General features: G+C 32.5%; 2 protein-coding genes, 1 long non-coding RNA gene and 2 other non-coding genes across 5 annotated transcripts; 4 read left to right on the top strand and 1 right to left on the bottom strand.

The window, feature by feature from the left end:
- The first annotated feature begins 8,891 nt into the window (after positions 1 to 8,891).
- On the top strand, positions 8,892 to 9,657 carry LOC114163881. The gene is made up of 2 exons (XR_003599445.1): positions 8,892 to 9,089; positions 9,173 to 9,657. It is a non-coding gene; the product is annotated as an uncharacterized LOC114163881 (long non-coding RNA).
- LOC114165538 lies at positions 8,944 to 9,048 on the top strand. Its single transcript, XR_003599728.1, has one exon. It is a non-coding gene; the product is annotated as a U6 spliceosomal RNA (small nuclear RNA).
- LOC114165441 lies at positions 9,426 to 9,646 on the top strand. The gene has a single exon (XR_003599709.1). It is a non-coding gene; the product is annotated as a small nucleolar RNA U3 (small nucleolar RNA).
- Positions 9,658 to 12,110: 2,453 nt separating the features above from the next.
- LOC114191580 lies at positions 12,111 to 18,643 on the bottom strand. Its single transcript, XM_028080834.1, has 7 exons — positions 18,054 to 18,643; positions 17,161 to 17,323; positions 16,486 to 16,686; positions 16,168 to 16,413; positions 13,028 to 13,175; positions 12,614 to 12,836; positions 12,111 to 12,525 (listed from the first exon to the last, which is right to left on the bottom strand). Exons 1-7 carry the CDS (start codon positions 18,364 to 18,366, stop codon positions 12,188 to 12,190), a joined length of 1,632 nt encoding a protein of 543 aa, XP_027936635.1. The 5' UTR covers positions 18,367 to 18,643; the 3' UTR covers positions 12,111 to 12,187.
- Positions 18,644 to 18,730: 87 nt separating this feature from the next.
- Positions 18,731 to 21,293, top strand: LOC114191571 (exocyst complex component EXO70B1-like). Its single transcript, XM_028080822.1, has 2 exons — positions 18,731 to 20,980; positions 21,080 to 21,293. The coding sequence occupies exon 1, from the start codon at positions 18,954 to 18,956 to the stop codon at positions 20,946 to 20,948; it is 1,995 nt and encodes a 664-aa protein (XP_027936623.1). The 5' UTR covers positions 18,731 to 18,953; the 3' UTR covers positions 20,949 to 20,980; positions 21,080 to 21,293.
- The last annotated feature ends 6,548 nt before the right edge of the window (positions 21,294 to 27,841 follow it).

The following is a 27,841-nucleotide window of genomic DNA, read 5'->3' as shown; positions in this document are numbered from 1 at the left end:
TCTTGTGTTGTTCCTAGGTACAAAGAGAGCATCATCTTGTGGAGCAAAAGGTGTTGAGTTGTTTTAGGGTTTTTTGTGCAGTTTGTCAGGTAAGGAAAGCTAGTTTTCATTTGAATTGATCATCTTGATTGTTATTTGTAATGTGATTTGTTGAATTGATTAGTTGTATGTTAAATTATTTGATATTTGATCTGTGTTTGGTCTTGATTTGGGAAAATGTTTGAATTTGTGTTTTGAATGATTGGGTATCAATTTCTTTAACTCTCTAAAACCATTTGAAATCAAAAACACTAAAGGAAGGTGCCCAATCAGTCAATTGCATATGATCATTTTTTCCTACATTGTTTTTTTGATACAGTGTCGGGTGTCGTTATAGTGCCATCGGGTGCTAGGCCCTTGACTTAGTGTTGTCGGGCGCCACTTTTGGACCGCCAAACACTAGAAGTTAGTGTATTCTAGGGGCTAGACACCAAACACCACTTTTCCATTGTTGAGTGTAAGACTCGAGTGATGAGTCATTATTTTCCTTCATTCCACTAGCCTTTGTGTACCCATTTGACAGTTGTTCAGTGCTTAATTGTTCATCTTTAGAGTGTTTTCATCTGTTGGGCTTTATTGAGCCATTGTTCCGAATTTGGACTAATTTCACATTATTTGGCCTAATTTTTGTTTTTAATAATTTTTAGGTATTTGGGTGAAGAAATTTTGGAGCTTGGACATTAATATTTAGTTGAAGAGACTTGCCACATCATTGCCACATCATTTCCACATCATCTGAGTGAATGGGCCAACATTAGAGGCCTAGAAGTGACATTTTTGTAATTCTGAGTGATAGAATGACATTTTTGTAAATACTATGGCAATGGGTGATAGGACCACGAAAATTAGGTTTGGATGCATGAGAACAGCCGCACACTCTTCTTCTCCATTCATTCCAACCTCAATTTTTGATGTTTTTAAGCTTTGGAAGGTGACCCATGGAGGCACAAACTAATTTTTCACGTTTTCCACTCGTTTTTGACATTTTATGAGTCTTGGACAACACCTATTGCTTGTATTCACGTTTCCTACACCTTGGGTAACATTTATAGTGAAGCAATTTCGTTTTTTGTTGGTTGTTTTGGCTCTTTCCCTGTTTCTCCTTACTTATTTTCGTTTGTTGCACCATTTAAAGTTTTCTGCATCAATTTGAAGTCATTTGAATGGTTGAATTGCATATTCTGTTGAACCCTAATTCGGATTCCATGAGGAACTAAGTTTAGGTGTTGATTCTTTATAGATAATGAATTGAAACCTTGAGATTAGTGTTTTGTTCGGTGGAGTTATGTTAATCTCTCCATTCTGAATTTGTGTTTGGGTTTAATTGAAGAAACCATTCTATTTTTGCTTAAATTGTAGAGTGAAATCATTGTGTGTTCATGCTTAGTTAACTGTAGCAGATTCATGAATGTGTGCATTGCTTAATTACACTTAAGTTCAAGTTAATTTGCGCTTAGTAATTAATTCGGGTCTCATGAGAGTTAATATAACCATTTTGATTTGTAATCCATGATTGGTGGATGTTCATTTGAAGCAAGGAATTAACGCTGTTTTTACATCGATTTTACACATTTGCATTTAAGTTTTCAATTGTGTGTTACATCCGTAAATCTGCCAAACCCCCCTGTGTTATTGTGTTGTGTTTGAATATGGAAATTGAAGCTTTGAACGAGAACATTGGTCGTTGGGAGACGACTTGGTTCACTTTCATATACTGCATTTTATCTGTTTTAATTTGGTGGGGTACGACCTATATCACTGCGGAATTTAAATAATTAAATAAATAATTATTTAATAAATGTGAATAATGGGAGTCTTTATGATGTGAAAAAGTACTAGCTCAAGTGATTGAGAGTATTTGGTCATGTTAAAAGGACTTGGGTTTGAGTCCTATGTATGCCAAATTTTGTGTTACTTTTTAATTGTGTATTTTCTTTTTAATGTGATTGATCATGAGGAGTGATAATGTAATCCTAGATTTATAGGAGTTATTATGAAACATGAATTGGTTGTGCTCTTGATTTGTAATTGAATGGTTCTGAGTTCAAACCTTGTTAAGAATGAATTAAGCTTTTTTTTTTCCAAAATTCTTTTCGGCATGAATGTGAAAGGGCAGAGAAACTCTAACTGCAAAAAAGGTAGCCTAGTGGGTTGGGAAGGTAGCCAATAATGGTCTTTGAATGGCCATTAACATAAAACTTAATAGCATTTTTGGTTTTGGTGGCAATTAAACCTAATTAAGGTAGTTTTTGGAGAGGAAAGAGAGATGACGTGAGAGAACAAAGGAGAAACTAAATTGGTATTGTGGAAAGGGAGTTTTGAAGGTTGATTTGAGTGAGAATCCAAGAGATAGAGTCTATTGGAGAGGAGACAAGGGCTGAAATAGTGGTAGTGCAAGAGAAGTTCCAATTCTTTCAAATTGAGCAAGAATTATCCAGGTTAGGGGAGTTCCTTTACTTGTATAAATAATCTCTTATGTTTTCGTATTGTGATGCATGAATGTGATGCCTCTACACAATCAAAGTCCCTTTGTGTATCAACAATTGTGAGAGTCTTCCTCCTTACAGAGTGGAGTTCTTTTAAGCCTTATCTTGAATCTTGATTCAAGTGGCGGCACACATCCACTCCTCTTCAAGGTTGTCATGGCTTCTTCTAGCCTAGCCTTGTAGTGGCGTGCTTCTCACATTTTTATCATTCCTTTCCTTTCCATTTTAAGCTTTCTTCTTCCTTTTTGTGTGTGACTTGGGTTTTACTCTTTTTATATGTTGTCCACTCTTATTTGTTTTGAATCAATCCATTCTTCTCTTCTCTAGAACCTTGGAAAGGAACCTTCACATCTAGATAGCTTGCTATTTTAATGTCCAATGGGGATTTCCTTGGTTTTCTTAATCAATCATCACCATATTCATTAATCTTCTAAAAGGAACAAGATAATCCTACATAAAAATGAAGAAGAACAAACCTTTTAAGAACGTTATTCGTGCTTGATAGCCTTGCCTTTGTCTTTAAAGAGATATTCAGTCTTCTCCTTCTTGAAGATGTCATTCATCTCGGAAACAAAAACAAAGTTAAGATGTGAGAAAAGAAACCCCACATAAACAAAAAAACAACACATAAATGATAAAAATTAAAACTTTTAGAAAAAAAGGAGAATGATTTTAGTCTAGTAAAAATCAAACCTTTTACAAATGATCTTTGTCTTGTCTCGGTCTCCTACCTTAAATCAAAACAAAAAGAGAGATGCTCTGAGATAAAAATATTATCCATTGCAAACCATATAAGAAGAGAAAAGAACAACGATAAAAATCAAACCTTTTCATCTCAAGGCACGTATGCATCTCCAATATTTTTTACATCTTTAAAACAAAAACAAAATTAAAACATAGAATCATAAACACAAAAGAAAAATACAAAAGAAAAATCATACCTTTTAAAAATAAATCCTTTTAAAGATGATATTCGTACTTTTGCTCTAAGAGCTCTTTGATATTCTCCTTCTCTCATTCTTAAAGATTTCATTCATCTTGAAAATAAAATAAAAACAACTTTGAGGTAAAAATATCAACCATTGCAAACCATATAAGTATAGAAAAGAATAACCAACATAAAAAACAACACGAAAATGATAAAAATCAAACCTTTGAAAAAAAATTGAGGAATGATCTTCGTCCTTCTACCGATAAAAATCAAACCTTTTTCATTTCGAGATATACATGCATCTCCAATATTTTTCTGCATCTTTAAAACAAAAATAAAATTAAAACATAGAATCATAAACACAAACAAAAAACACAAAAGAAAAATCATAGCTTTTAAAAATAAAACCTTTTAAACATGATATTCGTCATTTTGCTCCAAGAGGTCTTTGATATTCTCCTTCTCTCCTTTTTAAAGATTTCATTCATCTTGAAAATAAAATAAAAACAGCTTTGGGATAAAAATATCAACCATTGCAAACCATACAAGTAGAGAAAAGAATAACCCACATAAAAACAACACAAAAATGATAAAATCAAACCTTTGAAACTTGAGGAATGATCTTTGTCCATCTACCAATAAAAATCAAACCTTTTCATCTTGAGGCATACTTGCATCTCCAATATTTTTTGCATCTTTAAAACAAAAACAAAGTTAAAAGATAGAATCATGAACACAAAAGAAAAACCAATCCTTTTTAAAATCAAAGGTAGTTTGCATCATCACAAAACAATAACCTATCATCAGAGGTCCCAGAATGAAAATATGAAGAGAAAATGAGGTAAACTGATCTGGATAAAATCTTACCATTTCACATGCATGTGTGTTAAGAGGTTTGAATCTGAGTTCTAAGGATTGATAAAACATAAAAGATGAAGAAGCAAGTAAAAGAGAGAGGAGAAAGATGAGAGGGAAAGAGAAATAAGTAGAGAAAATAGAAAGTCGAGAGAGAAAGATGAAAGTTGTGTTATGAGATAGGTTTAGGTTAGAGATATATATGATGCAGACATATGTGTGTTTTTGATTTTGTTTTTTATTGAATGGAAAGAGCACCTAATGACACGTTAGTGTTTTTTTCTCTCTGTGAAGATTTTTTTTTTGAATGATAGTGGTGCATATATATTATTATATTAAAAAGTTTCCGTTTGTTAGGTTCTCAATTGTATATTAGATTAGATGTTATATTTTTGTGTGATATTTGTTTTATTTTCCTATTTTATGATTATGTATGAAAAACAAAATCTTATAACTTAGGGGGTGAGTGTTAGTGACTATATAATGGACTTTAAGTCCACAATGTTCCTTGTCCCGAGTCAAAGACACTTCAACAAGCTTATATTTGACTCTTCTTATTTCTTATACTCTTGTAATAAGAACGTTGTGAGGTTTGGGTTAAATTATTGTTTTGGAAAGTGTAGGTGTACTCGGGGACAAAGGGCATGTGTGTGTTGTCTATGTGTTTCATTTTGTTTATTTTACTTCTCTATCCAACAATGATTATTATATATGAAAAACAAAATCTTATAACCTCATCATAGATGGCTGCTCTTAACATGTCTGACCCCTTCTTTGCAGACAACAGGAAACGGAAAATTCTATCATCAGCTTCCTGAATGCTCCAAATGCACTGATTATCGTTGAAGTGTAGAGTGAATAGTTAGGTGATAGCAAGAAATAGGGAAGCCTTGTGTGTCGTGGCGGCCGACAGTGTTGTGGAATCGCCAAACGTTCTGCACTAATATTTCACCTGGCGGCGCTTAGGCTGCGCCAGGCGATGGTGCAATGGCAAGGTGTGATTATTATTATTTTTATTGTTATTACTATTATTATTATTATTCTTATTTTATTATTATTTTTATTATCGTTATTATTATTATTATTATTATTTTATTATGATTATGTTATTTTATTATCATTGCTTTATTTTATTTATAATTTTATTATCATTTATTATTTTTTCATTATTATTATTATTATTTTATCTTATTAAAATTATTGTTTTATTATTATTGTTTCATTTCATTTTATTATTATTTTTTTTATTGTTTTATTATTATTGTTGTTGTTGTTGTTGTTGTTGTTGTTGTTGTTGTTGTTGTTGTTGTTGTTGTTGTTGTTGTTGTTACTTTTATTATTATCATTATTAGTATTTTATTGTCCGTGCGATATTTTGGGACAATAGTTATGTGTTATTACTATTATTATTATTATTATTATTATTATTATTTTATTTTACTATTATTATTTTATTATTATTATTACTATTATTATTATGATTTTATTTGATTATGATTATTATTATATTATCTTATTATCACTATTTTATTTTATTATCATTATTATTTTTTCATTATTATTGCTTTATTTAATTATTATTATTATTGTTTTATCTTATTAATATTATTGTTTTATTATTATTGTTTCATTTTATTTTATTATTATTTTTAATTTTATTGTTTCATTTTATTATTATTATCATTATTATTGTTGTTGTTATTTTTATTATTATCATTATTACTATTTTATTGTCCATGCGATATTTTTGGGGCAATGATTATGTGTTCTTCGTGGTTTGTTTATTGTTTGCTTGTTCAGGATTGTGTTGGGTATAACACTTTGTTTTGATGATTTTATATGAATTAATAAAGGAATAGATGTGTGCTTATACTTGAATGATGCGTATGAGTTGTGATGTTGTAAATTTGAGTATATGAAGTATATGAATGCGTATTTTGGTTTATGGATGTTTGTGAATTGAATTGTTGGATGATAGAAACTGAATTAGAGTACCTAAAACCAGTAGTGTCACATTACTGATGTAGCGCCTAGCGGTGCAGAGTGAATAGTTAGGCGATAGCAAGAAATAGGAAAGTCTTGTGTGTCGTAGTGGCCGACGGTGTTGTGGAATCGCCAAGCGTTCTGCACTAATATTTCACCTGGTGGCGCTTAGGCTGCGCCAGGCGATGGTGCAATGGCAAGGTGCGTTTTGCATGGCCTATTATGTTGGTCCTGGTCTGGAATATGCTTGACCGTATCACGAGCGGGTAGGTTCGTGATTTCTGATGGAACGCATGGTTAATATGAGCGGGGATGTTCATATTAGTGATACTCTTGTGTGATACGAGCGAGGAGGTTTGTATGTTCCGTGCTCACACTTGAGAGTTGCTGCGAGCAGGGAGGTTCGTAGCTGGATGCACATGCGTGTTGAACTACAAGCGGGGAAGTCCGTAGAGTTGGACCACGAGCGAGCAGGTTCGTGCAAGCATTGGAATCCCTAAGACCAACTTAAGTGTGTATCTTGTATAGGGCAGTTTGTTTTTCTTAATTTCGTTTTAATGTGTTGCGATGTGGACTTGGACTAGGAGGTGTTTAATTGTGTCATGAGAGGGTAGGTTCATGGCTAGTGGTGAGCACGTGATAATATGAGCGGGGAGGTTCATATTATGATGCTCTCGTGTGAGGATACGAGCGAGGAGGTTCGTATGTTCCGTGCTCACACTTGAGGGTTGCTGCGAGCGGGGAGATTCGTAGTTGTGGGATCACGTGTGTTGGACTACGGGCGAGGAGGTGGACTACGAGCGGGGAGGTTCGTAGAGCGGGACCACGAGCGGACAGGTTCGTGGAAACATATATATCCTGGGTCTATGGTCAAGAAATTGTAGGTTGGAAACCTTAGAGCAGTAAGGTTTCTTTTTTTAAGCATTGGCTGAAATAAAGTAATTTGGGGGTGAACTCTATTTATTAAATTATACGTTTATATTGTTACATGAGCTCACCCTTTCTATGTGTGTTGTTTTAGGTGGAGCTAGTGACGCTTAGAGTCGGAAAGGGGAAAACTTGGAAAGTTTTATAAACTATATTTAACTATTTTGTAAACATTTAGTTAATCAATTTTGAATTATGTAAATTTGGAGTTTATTTTATGGTTTTGAATTTCGAGACATTTTATTAGGGTTTTAATTTTCTGCGTTTTGGAAAAGAACTTTGAAAAATAATAACATATTTAATATCAATTTACTTTATTTTATTTAAATTAGTAATATCCGACCGGGATATTATACCAAATGCATCGATTATCCTTGAAGAATAAATTGGAGTCACTTTTTATCTATCCCCAATAATCCAAAAAAAATTTATCCATAACCTCTTTCCTACAAATGTTTAGAAGCTAGTATATAGGAAAAAAAATGTAGTTAAATAATACTTTTTTTTTAATATAAAAAATATAATATGTACTAAATAGTGTAAATATAAAACGCATGCAGTACTATAAAATATAAAAATATATATTATTTGTAGAATTTTATGCTAAACTTTTATAAACATATTAGTAAATGAAAAAATAAAATAGAGGGAGAGACGTCAAATAAATACATTTAATTCTTTCTCGTCTATTTTATTTTGAAATAAATAAAATTTATCTATATTAAAATTAAAAAATAATAATTTAAAGATCATAATAATCGTAATAAAAATAATAATTTTATTATTTTTTATTATCATAAAAATAAAAAAATGTAAAAACACATGCATAGGTCTATAATAGGTTTTTTATAATATTTTTTCTTTTCTCTTCATTAATATTTATTTAAAAGTTATTTGGATATAAAACATAATACAGTAGAATGGAACTGTTCTCAATTAAAAAATACACATTCACAGTAAAAAATGGTCTTATTTTATTAAAAGTATTAACTTCTATAGGATTTATTTATATTTTAATTAATTTTTTAACAATCTAAAATTTAGGTCGAACTGTGGAGTTGAGAAACTTTATTACATTTAGTAAATTATATTTGAAGCCTTAAAATGACAGTTGACTCCCGCACAGCAAAATAAAATGTAATTTTGAATTAAAATAACTGACGAAGTTATACATTTTCTATTAAATATTTTTAATTTATATTAAAATGTTTATATTTATATTTTAAGATTAAAATTAAATAAATAAAATTTTATGAATTAAAATTATATTGATGAAGTATGTTTATTTAAAATTTAAATATAAATGTAAAAATTGATTTTGACGTATTGATTACTGTCCATAGACCTATTGATTACTGTCCTCTGTGACCTTTTCTTCAAACTTCACAATTCTATCTTTTCACTTTATTTAGTCTGCGATGCTTTAACCATCATCTTCTTGTAATTAACATCTGAAAAAATAAAAAAATATGTTTTAATACATATACAAAGAGAAAAAGTAATTAAGAGTAAGTAAATAAAAGAATGTGAAATGAAAAGGAAAAGACAGAGAGTAATGATGAGGCAGCTAAGTTAGTAGTGTTTACAGTGAAATCTTGTTTTAACTTATTGTTGTGTTCCAAAAATACATTAAAGAATATCTCTCTCTGCACTCAATCCTTTACGTCTTCCTCTACACTGATTTCCTTTCACTTACTGCCCCGTTAGAGTCCCACACCGTATAATTACTGCAAAAGCTCAATCTTTATAACGGAACAATACAGAGAAGATTAGCATGGCCCCTGCGCAAGGATGACACGCACAAATCGAGAAATGGTCCAAATTTTTTTTTCTTTCTTCCGAGTTCCTTTTATGAAGTTTCAGTTCAGGTTTGTTTTTATTTTCTTCTTTCTTCCGAGTTCCTTTTATGAAGTTTCAGTTCAGGTTTGTTTTTATTTTCTTCATTTTACAGGGAATTCCTGTCTCTATTCAATGGTATGTTTGAACAAATAATGGATGTAGTTTCAACATCACGTCTGGCGCCAGATGCAACAAATAAATCCATCTCCTTTCCAACATATTTCCTTTCAACTTTTCACAATCAAAATAAATAACCTCATCCAAAGCATCTTCAGATTGCAAGTCCCAACAGGTACTATAGTCCCATATCGAAAGAGTTTTGGAAAGTGAACATGTTTATAAAGCCGGACTTCATACATCTAGTCACGACCTTACTTGAACAGGATCTGTTCTATAGGCTCGTACCTCTGTATCCTTAAGTTCTAAGGAGACAGGAACTGAAGTCTGGTGGATGAACTATGACCCTGTGATCAGAGCGTGATTAATGGTTGGATGGGCTTATTCTCTGGACTGGGCTCATCTTTGGCTGTAGAGGATCGTTCCCAGTCATTAGACCTGGGATGGTTACAGGGTTGTCTGACAGACTCCCACTCAAATTCTTTTTTACAATTTCAATTTTAGATTATTTAAAAACTAATTAATATATGAATAATACTTTTAATCAGATAAAGTAACCAAATTTTTGTGTGGAACGTCTGGTTTTGAATTAGAAACATTTTGGGTCTACTATTTTGTCTTTATAAAAATAATTATTAGATATATATTAATAAACTAAAAGATCGAGAATTTGCAATGAAATATTAAGGATATTTTTGAGAAAACATTAAATGAATTCATTATTTAATTCAATTTATAGTAAAATGGAAGGTTAAGATGAAAAATAAACTATTCTAGTTACTTTTGAACTAAATGAAATCTTATTTATTCGTTTATCAATATTATATTGTCGTCTCATTATGAAAACCCTTTTTACAGAAAATGTTATTTTAAAAAATATTTTATTTAAGAAATATGTAACTTCGTTCTTTCAAAATCGGATAACGTCTAATCGAGAAATAAAATTTTCTTTTTATTTTTTACTTTTTTTGTTTTTGTTATCGATTAGTGAGATTAATTAAAAAATGTAAGAATTTAGAGAATTGTCGAGGTGATCTATCTAAAATGGAATTTAAATATATCATTATTAAACAAAGTTTATAAGTAGAAAAGATGTTTATAGAAGTTTCATTTTAAAAAACTATTTTTTCTCTAAACTTTAATTTGTTTCATTATGTTGGTATTTATATATAGAAATTATGGATATAAATCTAATTTTATAAATTATTGTATAACTTTAATTTGTTTCATTATTTTGGTATTTATATATAGAAATTATGGATATAAATCTAATTTTATAAATTGGTATATAGTGTATAAATTTTATTTTATAAACTGATTTTATAGATTTAAATTAAATTTAAAATTGAATTTTTTAACATGCATTCAAAAAACTTTTGTTTAAATATATATATATATATATATATATATATATATATATATATATATATAAATAAGATTCTGATTAGTAAAAGAGAATAAAAAAATATGAGACAAAAATTTAAAGTAAGTTTAATCGTGAAAGTAAAGATAACTTTAAATAAGAAAAAAAATGACAATAGAAAGAAAGAAAATATGGATAAAGGAATCGTTAAATTTTAATCATTTAAACGAATTCTTAAGGTGTTACTTATTTAACTTTTACTAATTAAGATAAGATATGGACTAAGGTTAAACTATTCTTACATTAATTTTATAAAACTCATGTTGTATGTGACATTTCATTTAAATAGAATAAATCTACTCAATAAAGTATCACAAAATTATAATATTAAAGGAGCAATCAGATGAAGAGGAAGCATAAGAAAATTAACCGATACAGTCATCTGTAAGAGTACTGGAAAAGGTAGCTTAGGCATACTACCATGTCATGAACAAAATAGAATCTAAAAGTTGGCAATATAACAGTTTGATAAAGGGGGTTGCCACTAGGACAACTATTACAAAAAGGCCCCATGGCCGTGAAACTGCTCCTAAGAGCCACCAAAAACAGGATACTCTAAGCTGCACCGCTACTATCACCAGACCCACCTTGAACGTTTCTCTCATCTGCTCCCACCAAGAGGTGATCATAGCAAAAGAAAAGAAAGACAAGCACAGACACGAAAATGAAAGGGTAAGCTAGTGTAAAATCATTTGAACATATTATAGCAATCAGGTACTTAAAACAATTCCAAGTATACAACACATTAGGCACACTGAATCATGTTATGGCAAGCAGGACACTATGACTCAATTATCCGGATAAATATAATAAGATCAAATTCACTTGACGCTTACACGTGGTGACCTCTACTGCTCTGCAGAGCCATTGCCAATAGGTTTCACCCTACCATACACATAAGGTTAGTCTTTAAGCATCTAAGGTCATTATCCTGCCAAAGAATAGGACCAGAAATAAAAAGTAAGTTTAATGGTGAAAGCAAAGATAGCGTCAAATAAAAAAAAATGACAAAAGAAAGAAAGAAAATATGATAAAAGAATATGTAAATTTTAATTATTTAAACGAATTCTTATGGTGTTATTTATTTAACTTTTAATTATAAGATATGGAGTTAAGTTAAACTATTCTTACATTAATTTTGTAAAACTCATGTTGAATTATTTAATTTTTATTTATTTTAAATTATATATTATTTTATTTACTTATATTTTATTTTTTAAAATATTATTTTTATTGTTTATAGTTACAATATTTTATTTATCTTTTATATTTATATATTTGTTTTATTTAATTTATTTTTAATTATGTAAATATTATATTTATTTATTTTGTGAAGTGATTACTAACTTATTTATGAAATGTTAAAGATTTCATCATCTAGACTAACAATCTAGCTGAATCTCATTTATTTCTTTTACTCATTTTCTATATTTAACCGGATGAACAACTTAAATTTGTAGGACTACATTTAAATTGATAAAAGATGGACTAAAAAGGTAAAGAAAAGGAATGACGCAACAAAATCTATACTAATAAATTATTATGTTTAATACCATAAAGAATACAATGATATGTGACTTCCGAAGGCTACAAATTGAAAGTGATGGTTCTCTCAACATTTTTCCTTGAAAGACAGTGATTTTGAAGGGAATCGAAATCAACTGCGCCCAGAGCAGAGAGTCGAATGCCATAGGCAGCAAGACGATTAATATCCTTTGGAATAGGAGACTGCATTAGGCCGTCCCACCAACCAGGAGGGAGAATTGCTGTGAAAGCACATTGATTCGTCTGGTTATGACAACTCAACTCTCCACCATATCTGTTCCACACATGGCCCCACCCAACTTGATTCTTTAAACCTTCACTCAAAATATTACTATGGAAACTGCTCAAAAATGAAAAACTTGAACCAGTCGAGTTCTCTCCTGAACATAACAGTTTGCAGATGCTTCAATGGTGCATTCGAAGAAACAAATAAAAACAAAAAATGATACATGAGGACAGTGCATTTACCCAGATTGCGTGTTGCAGCCAGTGCAGCGATTAACTGAGCATATGTAGTTCCAACACGACGATGAGCTCCAGAGACAACAGCATATTTGGCACGAGATGCAAGAAAAAAATCCACAAAAGCAACCCATCTGGGTGCTGGACCCCAATCCTTCACTCTAAAATCTTTCTTGGGCAAATCTTCGAAGACATTTCCTTTGAACTTTCCATAATCAAAATAAAGAACCTGGTCAAAAAGACACCCCAGTTGCATCATGTTCGGATAGTAAGCAATAAAAACTAGCTAATGAAGAAAATTTATTCACTACAGCAGATACCCAGCTCTAATTTCAAAGCACTGATTTCCATGTCACTAATAAATTAAGAGAGGCATATTGTTGTACTCAAAAAGATTCACACCATGAACTGAGAACTTACCTGTGCGAATTCGCTAATGTTGGGCACGATACTTTGAACAAGAGTAGGTGTATCTGACACCACAACCACCTTTGGTCTTGACATTAGGTGCTGACTCTCTATGGCTTTTTTTATGCAATGTAATGCAGCCTGTACTGCTCTGATGGACCTTTAAAAAATGACAGAAAAAGCATCAATCAGTCAAGAACATCCTGCGAGAAGGTTGAACCTCATTCCTATCCCCCCAAAAAAGAATAAACAGAAGACTCGGTATGTTGCATAGATAATGCGTCAGATATGCATGCAATGCTATTTTATTATAAGGCTAGGCCTTTCGTTTTCTACTTTTTGGTTTTTATGACATTTCTATATTTGAAGTTACGGTTAAACCATTCAAGAGGCTATATTATTTGATATCTTCAAACAGAAATATCATAATAGACGGCGTTTTAGTGCCTCAACAGACAGAGAGTCTATGCATCTAAAGTGTATTCTTTAGACCTTTTCTTCGTATTTGCCTTGTAGCTGAATGGACACGGTACTCAAAGGTGTCAAAGAGATGAGGACATATGGAAACAAATTTGCTACTTAACTTAGCACTATTTTGTTTGACTTCTTGGCAGGCCGTGTATAAAAGTTTTGGAGCTAAGGCAAAGCCTTTAAAGAAATTTAATATAATATGAATTATCAATCTTTATATTCTAGCTTTTTTAGATCAAAGTTTTATAATCAAGCAATTCCAACATTTCGCTTTAAAGAGATAGGATGATTAATCCATTCAATCTATCTTATAACATTGTTAATCTAAGATATGATTTAAGCAATTTTAATTTTAAGAAACTTTTCTCCACAGTTACTGTTATAGTTAATAATACTTTATAAGCATGTGGTTTTACAATCAAACAAAAGCCAATTGTCTAATGCAATGCAGCACTGCACTAATCGTCTAGTGCACATACCAAGTATTCGGCTGCATAGAAAATTGATAAAAATAGAGTATAGATAGAGTTAGTTAAACCAAGTCATTTCCCAACAAATTCAAGTAAAAACTTCACTTAAGACAGCACTTATAGGAATCTGCAGAAATGTTAGAAGCATAAAAACAGTGGTAGTTTTGAAAAGAATAAAAATAAATATAATTAATTCTCCAACTCTTTCATAGACAATTTTTTCATTGGTTATCATATGATTATTATTCATTTAATTTATAAACAAATATCTCAAAATTAATTAAGTAAGCATCAATTAATTTGTTAAGACTCTCACTAGTTCTAATGTCTACAAGTGAGACTCTATTTAGATTCCACATGTTCAAAGAATCCAATCTTTTTACTAAGTCTAATATTTCTGATGGATACTCCTAATGCTTTCAATTCTAAAAACAAATCAAGATCATTAATATCTGAATGTTCACTAAAACTAGAAAACTTTTCATGATTAAGATAACATTTTTGTAATTAATTTTCTCATTTAAAGATTTATATTTTTTAGTTTCAAATAAAATTAAAAAAATGATTCCATATCGTAAAAATTGTTTAAATCAAGTTTCAATAGACGAAATTCATTGTTCTGATATTTAAAGAAAATATTCAATACAAAAATATTCTTAAAATAATGTGTTATGCCATCTCATCATAATCATTTTCATCAAATTATGACTTTCTAAAGATTTTTCGTTTTTCACGAAATTTCAGCTTTACGTTCATTTCAATGGCCATTTTTTGGGTAGAGAACAAAGTCGATGCAAATCAATTTCCCCACAATTTTTTAAATAAACAATAAATAAGGCCTCTTAAATTATCTATACCAATATTCATTTACCTATCATCAAATGGTAGAATCTCACTACAGAGAATTAATAGCAAACAAAATATCATACCAAATATTCATTCCTAAAAAAATTCAAAATTTTCAATTTCCTAAGTTGTTGCAACTTTACTTTTTAATTTAATGTGTTAACAAGATTTTGATAATTGAATTAAATAATATGTCAACTTTGGTGCTTGAAATTTTATTATATTCACAGTTTCAATTCTACTTTCTCATTGATTTTAAGATAATGATTTAGAATAAAATTTACTTTCATTGTCTTCAAGAAGTTTTCATTGTTTTATAGATGATGCAAATAATAATATATACATTATAAAAATCCAAGAAAGAAATAATTCTCGAACATAAATCCCATATCACATAAAACTAAGTTCAAATTATGGATGATATATAAAATGCTATAAGATTTACGTTCAACAATCTTTTTTGCACTCCTTGGATTTCATCCTTCATATTGCGCCCATGATCATAACCTTGTCCCCTTACATCATCAATATCAGGTTTGTTTTACCTTAAAACAGTTAATTAAAATAACAATCATTAATAGTATTACCTAAAATTAGTAATTAGTTATACAGTACCAACTCCAACTCGGACACGACACTACATTAACAGTATTACCTAAAACTAGTAATTAGTCATGAAGAGAGGTTCGGATATATATGTATGAGAAACTGACAAAAATGTGTCCAACAATTGGTTTGACTGTTGCATAAGTTTCACATATTCTGATACCATTTTAAATGGCATAGCTTTTGAACAATTTCAAAGAAAGAAAAATAGATATTGCCTTGATGTCGAAATCAATTGGCTATCATATACACACGTGTAATATAATTTATATATAAGTGCCATGTGAAGACCACAAACAAGATATAGACGTGTTAGTTGTAAAAAGGGAAAAAAGAGAATGAGCATTATACACATGTATATAGTAGGGTCAGTATTCTTGTGTGGGTATAGGACCTGGGTAACAAACAAGAATAATGATACCAATCCCAAAGCAACGCCAATTAGTTGCTATTCTAAATTATAATTTGATTCATGTTGAAATAGATAAAGTTGAGAAGGAATATCAAATGCAATTAATATGTTTGTGGACATTTATATGTAATTTATATATGTAATTAATTATGCTGTGTTTGATTTCATTTTCCAATTCAATTATCAGATAGATTCTGATTTTCAATTCTTATTATTAAAGCTACTACATAGCTCACTCAATAGTTTACTGAACAGGTAAATACATAACAAGAAACATGACCATATAACAGTATACCTCACCAGCTTCATTCATCATGCAATGATATTAGTGTTTAATTATATATTACCTATTCATAAGCATCCGCATATGCAATGAGATGTCAGGATTCTCCCCACCACCAATAACCCAATTGACAGCTGCCTCGACATCTTTTGAAGGGGATACGAGAACCCTCATGATCTCTCCAAATACATTTGGTTGAGATCCCAGGACTTGAGGATCTCCAAATAAATCCAAAGCGGCATTCCTCATCTGAGAGTGTAAATTTTTCAAGAAAAATTGAGCTGCCACGGCATCTGTGGTTCCTTGAAACCTAAAATATAAGGTCCATAGTCATTACGTGATGCTTGAAAGACTAACAAGTAGAAAAACCATGTCACTTTACCAAATGATAGGTTGCTTCCATTCCTTCCAATTGCTACAGAGGACATTTGTTTGAGCTGGCTTTTCAAAATCATCAGTCCTCATAACCAGTTGCCTCCCATATTTGGTTCCACAACCATTTTGTCTCCACAGATGTTTTATTTCATTCATTGTAAAGGTAAAGTTGGAATAGGAAATGTAATCACCAAAAGGATATTTGCCTCTGAAATATACAACCAAGGTGGAAATCAGATAATGGAAAGACAAATTACAGACAATAAATTGCAAGACGAAAGCAGTTTCACAAATCCGTCAATGGTAGACAACTAGTTTTTCATATCTGAGTGGTTGTAAGTACACATATCTAATGTGTCAAATGACAAAGATAGGTTTCCATTGCCAAATTGTTTTTGGAACAAGAAGTCAACACAAGCTTAAAAAATTATATAACAAGCATAGCCAGCAAATGCTCTTAAGGTAGCTAAATTATCTCCTTAAGACTGAGGGTGAGTGATTCAGATATCAGTTTTCAATCAAATTTTTCATGCAGAAACAGTCTGAGTTTGGAGCCCCATTTTTAAAGGGATACCACCAAACCACCCCTAAAATAAACTACGAGTTAGGACTTCATGCATCCATCATAAAAATGTTAACTCTTAAAAATGAAAAAGAAAGGCTTGGGAAAGAACCAATATGCCTGGTTTGGCCAATGATCAAGGACCGGTTTAACATTATACTCAGTGCTGCAGCAGTTAAGACCTTGTACATTTCGTTCCCAAAACCTGCCTCTGCAGTCTTTCCCAGAACAAATCCATGACTACAGAACTGCTCCGGAGGCAAATCCCTGATTCTCGAAGCACCTGTAACAAAATTTTCAACATCTTCTGATTCAAGAACTGTTTTTGCAGAAGTACATGGTTTCTATTCACACATTATGCATTGAATCTCACTGAGAGGTGCGAAATTATAAATTGATATAATTTTCAGAAAAAACAGGATGTAAAATTGAATGATGAAAAAATAGATTAGATAATTACTAGTCGTAAGCAAGTGCATACTTTCACAGCTGAGCAATCTTGAGAGTAAACTAGATGTATGATGATTGAAAACATTAGAAATGTTTCTATAAGTTTTTACTGAAATATAATGCATTTGTTACTTTAGATATAAGTGTAACTATAAATAAAGGCTTATTAGAAAACAGAACAATTAATTAAAACCCAAAATGGCACCTTATGCTCACAAACACAAAAACTACGTAGTATTAAAACTATCCATAATTTGTCCTAAAATAACAAGAGACCCTTTCTTAAATAAGTTATGTTAAAATGCAAGCATTCCTTTACTCTGAGAAAGGTAGCACATTCAATAAAAACAAACAACAGAAACTTGGACACGACATTACCAAGTACCAACAAGCTCCCCTGATATTCAATTAAATCCTCCACGCCTTAAAAGAGGAACTTCGAAACAATAGATATTCGTTCCTCAAAACAGAGAAACTCAAAGAAACAGTCACTGCAGGATATTCATGCTATTAAATAATATAAGCCGCAGAAATGGTAAATCAAACGCAGAACAGGGAGGCACCGTTCAGGATGAAGTGATCCTCGATAATTCTCCTCACTCTCAACGTTTCATTCGCAACAACACCATTTTCGAAATCCTTCCCCATTTCCTCCACCGTCGCACACGGTTTCTCTCCGACGAAGCCCGTGCCGCCGCCATCGGAGCTCGAGCTCTTTGAATCTCCGAGTTTGACATCCCTGGGAAAATCGACAGTGATTGGAGGATCCAACGGCCTCAGCGCCAGCATCAACAATCCCACACCGGTCACCGTCGCACACAGAACCAGAAACGGTTGCAACAGCATTCGCCTCTTTCTACCTCCGCCATATCTCATTCTCTCTCTCTATCTATCTATCTATCTTTATCTCTATTTTTGTCAGTTCAATTTCGATATTTTTTTTTTGGAAGTTATCAAGTTCAGCTAACTCAGCTCCCTGTTAAGCCGGATCTGAAGTGTTGTCTCAAATCTCAATCACTCTTTGTTTGGCATAACGCGTAGCATCGAGATTTATCGGGTTTGGATCCGACCCGGAATCGCGTCTTATTATTGAGATCCGAACCCGCTCGTTGCGGTGAGTGGCGCGCATTAAGCACCGCCTCCGACAAACAAGGCAATAATAAAAGCGGAAAGGTTCATCTCTCTTTTTCTCTCTCACTGCCCATCCCTATCAATTCAACGAACCGTAGTTAGTGAGAAGCACAAACGAAACGACGTAGGAGAAAAAAAAAAAAGTAACGTCAACGGTCAACCACTCAACCCTCACAATAAAAGGACAGAAACAACTATTCAATTTTTATATTATTTTTTTAAAATCAAAAAAGACTACAAACGTATGATTCTCCTCAGCATACGCATCTCTCACTTGTAAACACTTTTTCTCTTTTATCTCTCTCGCTGAGGAGGAAAACATAACCGTCGTCATGGAGAATAATAACAACGCCGGTGACACGCTTAATCCTCCTGGTGGTGCCGCCGCTCAAGCGAATACGTTGTCCCCGACGCGGCATGGTCAGGCGGAGGAGGAACATAAGAAAGAAGAAGCCGCCGCGTCTACTCCGCCAAGCCTCGAGAAACTTGCTCAAGAGATTGACCAATTCGCAAGGAGACTAAGAACCGATGGAAATGCGAACAACTTTGAGATTCCTGACTTCACTGAGAGGTACTTGGATCTCGTTGAAGAGAAGATAATGAAATACGACGCGGGTGAAGGTAAACCGAGATGGGGTGAGGTGTCGGAGGAAGATTCGTGGTTGTTGAACAACGCGAACAGGTTTTCAAAACTGATGACATTGGTGACTGGAAATTATCGTGATCATGAACCGGAGAAGATCAGCGGTGCACAAGTCTCGATGATGAACCGCATTTCCTCAATCCACCAGCGTTTGATGACGTATTTGGAGGAGGACTTCCGGTTTCTGATGGAAGAAACAAGAATCCCAACCGAATTGGATCCCGGAGGATATAATCAGAACAGCTTCGATACCAAAGGAAAACAACACATGGCGGCATTTGAACAGCAAGAGGTGGCGCAAGAACAAGATGGTTTTGAACAAGACACGAATTTCCCGGGGTACTCGGAGGAGACAATGGCCGGCCTAAGCAAGATCGCCAGCGAGATGTTATTCGGCGGCTACGAATCGGAGTGCTGCCAGGTGTACATAATCTCGCGGAGGAGCGCCTTCGAGGAGATTAACCAGAAGCTAGGGTTAGAGAAGATCAGCATCGACGAGATGGTGACGAAGATGCAGTGGGAGACGATGGCCAGGGACATGATCCCCGCCTGGATCAACACGCTGAAGCAGTACGCGGCAGTGTACTTCCCCGGCGAGAGGAAGCTGACCGAGACCGTGTTCACAAACAACCACGCCGTGGCGGTGGGACTCTTCAGCAGCCTCTCCCGCGGCGTTGTGATTCAGCTTCTGAACTTCGCGGAGGGCGCCGCCATGACGAAGCGAGCCGGAGAGAAGCTCTTCAAGCTCCTGGACATGTACGAGGGCCTCTACGAGGTGATCCCCAGCGTGGCCAGACTCTTTCCAGAGGAGTCCAGCGAGGAGATAAAGACAGAGATGAACCATGCCAGGTCCAGACTTGGGGAGGCATCCATCCACATCTTCTGCGACCTAGAGAACCAGATTAAATCGGAGACAGCGAAAAGCGCCGTCCCAGGTGGCGCAGTGCACCCCCTCACACGCTACATCATGAACTATCTAAACATAGCAGGGGACTACAAGAAAACATTAGAGCAGGTTTTCATGGAGCACACGAAGAGGGACCGTGCGGGTTCCACAAGCAAGAATGCAGAGCAGAAGAATGAGGAAACACCGTCTCCATTCGCAAAACAGGCGTTGAGGGTGATGGACCTGCTAGACTCGAGCCTGGAGGGGAAGGCGCGTCTGTACAAAGAGGTGGCGCTGAGCAACTTCTTCATGATGAACAATGGGAGGTACATGCTGCAGAAGATAAAGAGTTCTAGCGAGATGAGCAAGGTGATGGGCGACAACTGGATCAGGAAGAAGTCCTCGGAGCTGAGAAACTACCACAAGAACTACCAGAGGGAGACGTGGAACAGGGTGCTGCAGTGTCTGAGCCACGAAGGGTTGGCCGTGAATGGGAAGGTTCACAAGCCGGTGCTGAAGGAGAGGTTCAAGAGCTTCAACTCTTTGTTCGACGATATTCTCAAGACGCAGAGCTCGTGGGTGGTGAAGGACGAGCAGCTTCAGTCGGAGCTGAGGGTTTCCATCTCTGCAGTGATTATCCCTGCATACCGATCATTCGTTGCGAGGTTCGCCCAGACTTTTGACCCAGGGAGACAGACAGAGAAGTATATAAAGTACCAAGCTGAAGACATTGAGACTTACATTGATGAGTTGTTTGAAGGGAAGCCTCACCAGTCAATCGGAAAAAGGAGAACATAATTAACCAACCTGCCAAATTCTCCCTCCACACAGTACATATCGTTTTACCCCACTTTCATCTTTACTTTATATTACGTATATTTTTTCAATTTTACTGTGAAGCAAAAGTAAATAAAAGTCCAAAACAGCAGAAGAAGAAGAAGAAGAAGAAGAAGATGGATGAAGATGATGTATAATGCTCAAAGGAAATTAGTTAAGGCGTGCTGTGCGGAGCAGTGCAATGCACGTAGCCTGCATGTTGAAATCATGAACTATTGTTTTGCTTTGGTGATGCTCTTATTTTATTAGAAGATGCAGAGTGGTCTTGTGAATTGTTTTTGCTTTTGTTTGTACACAGGATAAATGAAATCAACTTTCAATTCAGAATGGATATCACTTTCACACCTTTTCTCTCATTCTTTTCATTTTTTTTGTTGCACCATTTCTGTTTGTGCTACTATAATAAATGGGATTTAGGATGGATGAAAAGATGAAAATAAATGGGAAGACAAGTATAATACTACTATAAAATAGAGAAACAAAATAATAAGATAAATACAAATTTTGACATGTGAATCGAATTTGGATACTCACCTTCCCAGATAGACATGTTAAATGGGTACATCCTTACCATATGGAATCAAATGAGACAAACTGCCACAGGGTCCAAAAGCTCACTAAGTCTTCATATAAGGTTTTTCCTGCTAAAGATGTGATTGTTTTTTTATGGACTTTCAAACAATATCTTAATTAGTTGTGGAGTTTTTTTCTGTTTAAATTATCGATAAAAAAAATTCAATTTGAATGATATAAACCAGGCAAAAAGAATATCAACAACATTATTTCTTATAAAATAAAGCTACATTGAAATGAAATGGTACAAAAATTGAAAAGGTGTCACTAAGAAATGAAATAAGGTTCATTATTTGACACTTTATAATTTTTTACACTAACTTCACATTCACATTTTTACTATTTATCTTTCATCTTCTTTACTAATATTACAATTAAAAATTACTCTTAAAAGTTTAAGTGAGTGTCAGGTGATTGAAATAGACATAAAAAACATTTCTCATTAAATAATTGATTTAAACCGTTTGAATAATGGAGAAGATTTGAGTTAAAGCCAAATTACAAACTGAACAAAAATATTAAGTATTTTCATATGAAATTCGAAGTTACTAAACAAGAGTATTGTTAATTCCTTTATTATTCCCACTTTTTTTACTTTACAAAAGAGTGCATGTATAATAACACTTTTAAAACATTTTACCAAAATTTTATGATATGTTATGAATTAATGGTCTTTTATTGATTTGGTACAATTACTCTTGTGATTGATATAATTGATACTCAAATTATTCATTACTTTTTATGTAATATCTTATATTAACTATTTGATTTATATCTTTTATGGATTATTATGTTGTATTTATAATTAGGACTCTTCCTACCCGTAATAAAACACATAAGTTGCTCCTTATTCTCTCATTCTCTATTTTTCTTCTATTCTTCTATCTCTTATTAGCTTTATTTTATAACATGTTATCAGCTCTCTAAGGACAATGGTTTGTGTGTCTTGATCTGGACTTTTTCTAATCCTTTCTTCATTTATAATTTTAATTTATATTATTATTTTTGTCATAAGAATGGTTTGACTTTGTTAATCTTAATCTCAAATTATTATTATTATTATTATTATTATTATTATTAATATTAATATTATTACTATTATTACTATTATGTGTATGCTAATTCTAAATATGTCAAATCCTACAAATTTTGAATTTGTGGGATTGGTGACCCTTGATATTACAAGGAAAAATTATTTATATTAAATGTTGAAATATATTTAGATGCAATGGATATTGATGATACCATTAAATAAAGAAATAAAGCATCTGATCAACTAATTTGCTCCTCCGAGAACAATATTGTGAACAGAGATTTCACAAATATTCTGAATTTATTTCATGTCTTTGTATGGTTGAGCTAAGTAATAAAACTTTTGATGAAAAATCATGAGATCCGTCCAACTGGTTCTGCTCCATTCCTAGAAGTGAATGCAACAATATTTCTTATTTATATTTTTATGGTCATAGTTATAGCCTTGGTTGTGGTTGTGGTCATGCTAAGAATCATGATTGTGGACATGGTTATATACAAAAATACACATTTTATCACTATAAGTGGAACAATAATGTGAAAATAAAGAAAAATAAAAATGTGGTGCAAACCTCACCTTACAAGCCAATTTTGTGAGATTAAGTTAAGCTTAAAGTCCACTTTTTAACATGATATCAAAGTCATTGTTTAAAGTCTATCCTGGCGAGATTTGTGTTTGTTAGGCGATGAAGCACTTCTAGCATCTTGGAAGCAACAACTTGATCGAGATGTTGACAACCTTAAAACTAAAGGAAAATTGCAAAATTTACGTTTTGTAAGTTTTTGCATGAGCTTGTAATTTTAATTCAATTTGTTTGATGGTTAGACATAATATTATGGATCTAGCTCTTCTAAAGCTAACAAGCGTGTAAAGTGAGAAAACAAGGATACACTTGTTATTGGTTTTGATTTGCCTCATAAATTCATCTAACTTTAAATGAATGATGGCCTTTAGTTTCTCATATTACAGTTTGTGCGCTTGCTTATTTTTGAGGGGGACTAAATCGACTAGATATGATATTTAAACTTCTTGTTCTAAAGTGTCTAAGCCAAATTTTATTTGATGTTGTCCCCACACACTCACTCCACATAGAATTCATGGCTACATCAATTATGTTATTGAAAAGAAGTTTGATTGTAATTTCTCATCATAAATTTGATATTATTTACATCCAAAATATTGTTAAATGTGATTTTCTTAACCGATTCACTATAGTTGCATAAGTTATGGACTCAAAATTGAGGGGTGAAGGCATGGCCTGCAAAGAAAATTAAATAACATGGTATGAACTACATGAATTATGTAACTTTCTTAATGGAACTTTAGCCTGTTCATAAGGAGCCCGAGGTAGTATTTAATGATTATAGTATAGTTTTCTATAGTTAATTCCTCAATCTCTCTTAGAAATTATCAAAATAGTATGCTTTTAGTTTTTCATAGGAATTGAACAATTTTGTATTTAGAACTTTGCACCCAATTACTCAATGTAGGAAATAGTACCCTTTTTGTCTAAAATTTCTATGGATTCTCTGTTTAACATATGGAGAATGGGACTTTTCATGTAAAATGAACTTTTTCTCCTTTGATTGTGCACACCAACTTTAGTTATGGCTTAATATGCCAAAGCAATGAGTTAAATAGATTTAGTACAACATATACTTAATTAGTATTTTGCTAACCTTATTGTTTGCAAGTTTACATCGTATAGTTGAATTCTAAGTTTAATAAGAGAGATATTAGAGGAAAGAGATGAGCTAATTTATTTAAGGGATGAAGGAGGAGGTACTCCTCATCTTAGATAATTTACATGGTTATGTTGAAGGATATGTTGTTAAAAGCATCCATTAGGAAATAGGTTACATATGGATCTCTCCATGGGAAATGTCACTCATCAATTACATATAGATTTATTTCAAGGGTAAAATCTAAATTATTACATACAAATCTATTTCGGTATATAATGTTCTCATCTGTTACATACAGATTTGTTTTGTGGGTAATGACCTCATCTGTTACATATATATTTATTCTGTATGTAACATTAGATACAAAATATTTTCCATATTACCTATGCCTGTTTTACATACGAATTTTCTTCCGTATATAATCCATCTGAATTATTCAATTACATATGAATTTAAGGCTTTACATACAGATTTTGTTTGTAGAAAAATTGGATTTTTTTGTAGTGCTTATTTTACCCAAATGATTCAAATTCAAATCTAATGGATTATGCAGATGTAGGTTATCTATCAGATCCTCATAATGGTCTATCACAAATAGGATATTTAATCACATGTCATGGCACAACGATTTCATGGCGATATGTGAAACAAACAATAATAACAACATCGTCAAATCATGCAAAAAATTTAGCATTACATGAGGCAAGTCATGAATGTGTTTGGTTAAGGTCTATAATTCAACATGCGCAACAAACTTGTGGTGTATCCTCGGGAAAAATGAAATCAACAACCATATATGAAGACAATAGTGCATGCATTGTTCAATTGAAAGAAGAATATATTAAAGGAGATAAAATAAAACATATTCTTCCAAAATTCTTTTTCACTCATGATCTTCAAGGAAATGGTGATGTAGAGATCCAAAAGGTTCGCTCATGTGAAAATCTAGTAGATTTATTTACAACGTCTTTGCCAAGGAAAACTTTTGAGCAATTGGTTCACAAAATTAGACTTTGTCATCTTAATGATGTAAATTTACATGAGGGGGAGAAATAGAAGATGTAAAGAACAATATTATATAGAATGATGTACTCTTTTTCCTTCACTAGGATTTTATCCCAAAGGGTTTTTCCAAGTAAGGTTTTAACGAGACACATTCTTTTATCGATAGACACCAAATGGGGAGTGTTATGAATTAATGATCATCCATTGATTTGATGCAATTACTTATATGATTGATATGATTGGCAGTCATATGATTCATTACTCTTTATGTAATATTTTGTATTAACTATTTGATTTATATCCTTTATGGGTTACCATGTTGTATTTGTAAATAAGACTCTTCCTATCAGTAATAAGACACATAAGTTGCTTCTTATTCTCTCATTCTCTATTTTTTTTCTTCTATTTTTCTCTCTGTTATTAGTTTTATTTTATAACATGATATACATTATTTTTAGCATTATTTTCCTATGTCATGTAACATATAAACATTGCTTAGGATATTAGATAAAAAGGTAAGTTAACTTCTTTTAAACTCAATTTTAAAAGGTCTCCAATATAATAAAATTGATCGGTCCCTTTACTTTTGATAAAATGAAATGTTACAAAATTAAAATGGTTTGACTAAGAAATGAAATAATGGAATTAAATTGTTTAAAATTAATGGAAAATGTTTGAATAAATATAAAAATGACATAATAATCATAAAATTGTGATGAATGTAAATGTAGAAGACAAATCATGAAGAAATGTCAAGTATTTGTGGATCGTCTGTTATGATTGTACATAAGTCACATGTCATTTAGTATGTCGGCCTCAAGGTGATCATTGATCTTGTAGGTCAAGAAGACATAAATTTAAGGACGACCTCATGCCTTCTCACTTTAGGCAGTTTACACCACTCCTTACATTGGCGCTGCGTAATGTAGAGGTAGTTCTGCTAATGGCAAGATAGTAAGGCATACAACCGTAGTGGCACGAGACCAAGGGAATTGGTGCTTATAAATAAGAGATTACCCTAAGATAAGGAGACCAAACATTACTTACCTTATATACCAACGAAAAGAGAGACCAAGTTAAGTGTTTCTGTCAGCTCCATTAGCTTAAGCAAGAACAATTTGCATTTTAAATATTAAATATAATAAATTAGGAAACAAGAACATATATGCTTGCTTTATTATTCCATTTTTAACATTTTACATAAGAGTACTTAATATTTTGGTCACCTTTAAAAAATTACATTAAAATTGTATGTATAGATTACTTTTGATGATTATTTTCCTACATGTTGTAACATTTAAAATTTTTGTTTAGCATATTAGGTAATAAGAAAGTAACTTAACATTTTTTAAACTCAATTTCTGATGTGAACCCCATTTGCACAAGGGTCGACTTAGGATCTTTAGGGTTAGGAAACTTAAAACTTAGTGAAAAGGTGGATTAGAAAGATGTTGGGATTCTAGTCTGGACAATATATTGGAAACATCGATATCTCGAGTTGTAGAACTCCAATTGATGTGATTCCAAAATGAGATAAAAGTTCACCTTCTGAACTATAATTTAGGTTTAAGAAACACTAATTTTGGATGTGTAGAACGAGAGTTATAACCACGTGATAAATCTAGACAGAAGTGAGTTTTTGATTTCGGGTGAAAGAAGAAGATGTGAATATGAAAGGTGGAAGGAAAGGAGGGGAAAGTCCTTTGATATAGCCAAAGGTTCTTGAATCACTCAAGAACTTAGGAGAATCACTCTCACTAAAATAAAAGAGATAAACTTTAATTTTCTGAATAAAACTTAACTTGTCTCCATTGGTAAAAATGGTTTAGCTTGTATAGAAGCTTTAACCATCAAAATTACAAAAGACCCATAAATTACAATTACATCCCATTTAAGCTATTAATGACCCCACTACTTAGTGGCTGATTGTAACTACAAATTTGGCAGCCCAAAATTCACCCCAAAAAGCATTAGGCTATGCATCCCTCTTGGTCTCCCAAAGGCTGATTCTTAAGTTAGCAAATGAGCTCTTATTACAACTTGAAAATAAAGTAAAACTAAAGTTCATTAATTGGTTAAACCAAAACATAATTTGGTCAGCCAATTTTACAAATCATTAGCTCCTTATTTAAACAAATTAATAACTTAAAAGGAACTGCATCACATTGGTATATTAGTCATTCTCCATTTGAGCCATGATGCAATTCGCAACCTTGGTCTTTTCTCATTGAAACTTAGTCTTGTATTGAACTAAAATGGACAACACTTACTATAGAGATTCTTTTGCTTTCCTTGCTCTAGCTCGTGTCATAGGTCCTTAAAGTTCTTCAAGTGGATCCTTGTCCTTGCTCATTCTCACATCTCTATCAATTTCTGAATGTTTGCTTTACTATAGAAAAATCATTCAACCATTTTACTTTTGCTTAGGGAAATTATGCATAATGAATATAGAAGCTTTTATGTATAATTTGTTTAACACTTCAAAATTTGTTTAGCCATTTTGAATTCACCCAATTCTTTTGAGCTATGCACCTAAAAGTCTAAGGTTTTGCATCTAA

This window comes from Vigna unguiculata, chromosome 1 (assembly GCF_004118075.2).
Source record: "Vigna unguiculata cultivar IT97K-499-35 chromosome 1, ASM411807v1, whole genome shotgun sequence".
Taxonomy (NCBI): domain Eukaryota; kingdom Viridiplantae; phylum Streptophyta; class Magnoliopsida; order Fabales; family Fabaceae; genus Vigna; species Vigna unguiculata.
The sequence above is the reverse complement of the archived record's forward strand: the minus strand, read 5'-3'. Positions and strand labels throughout refer to the sequence as shown.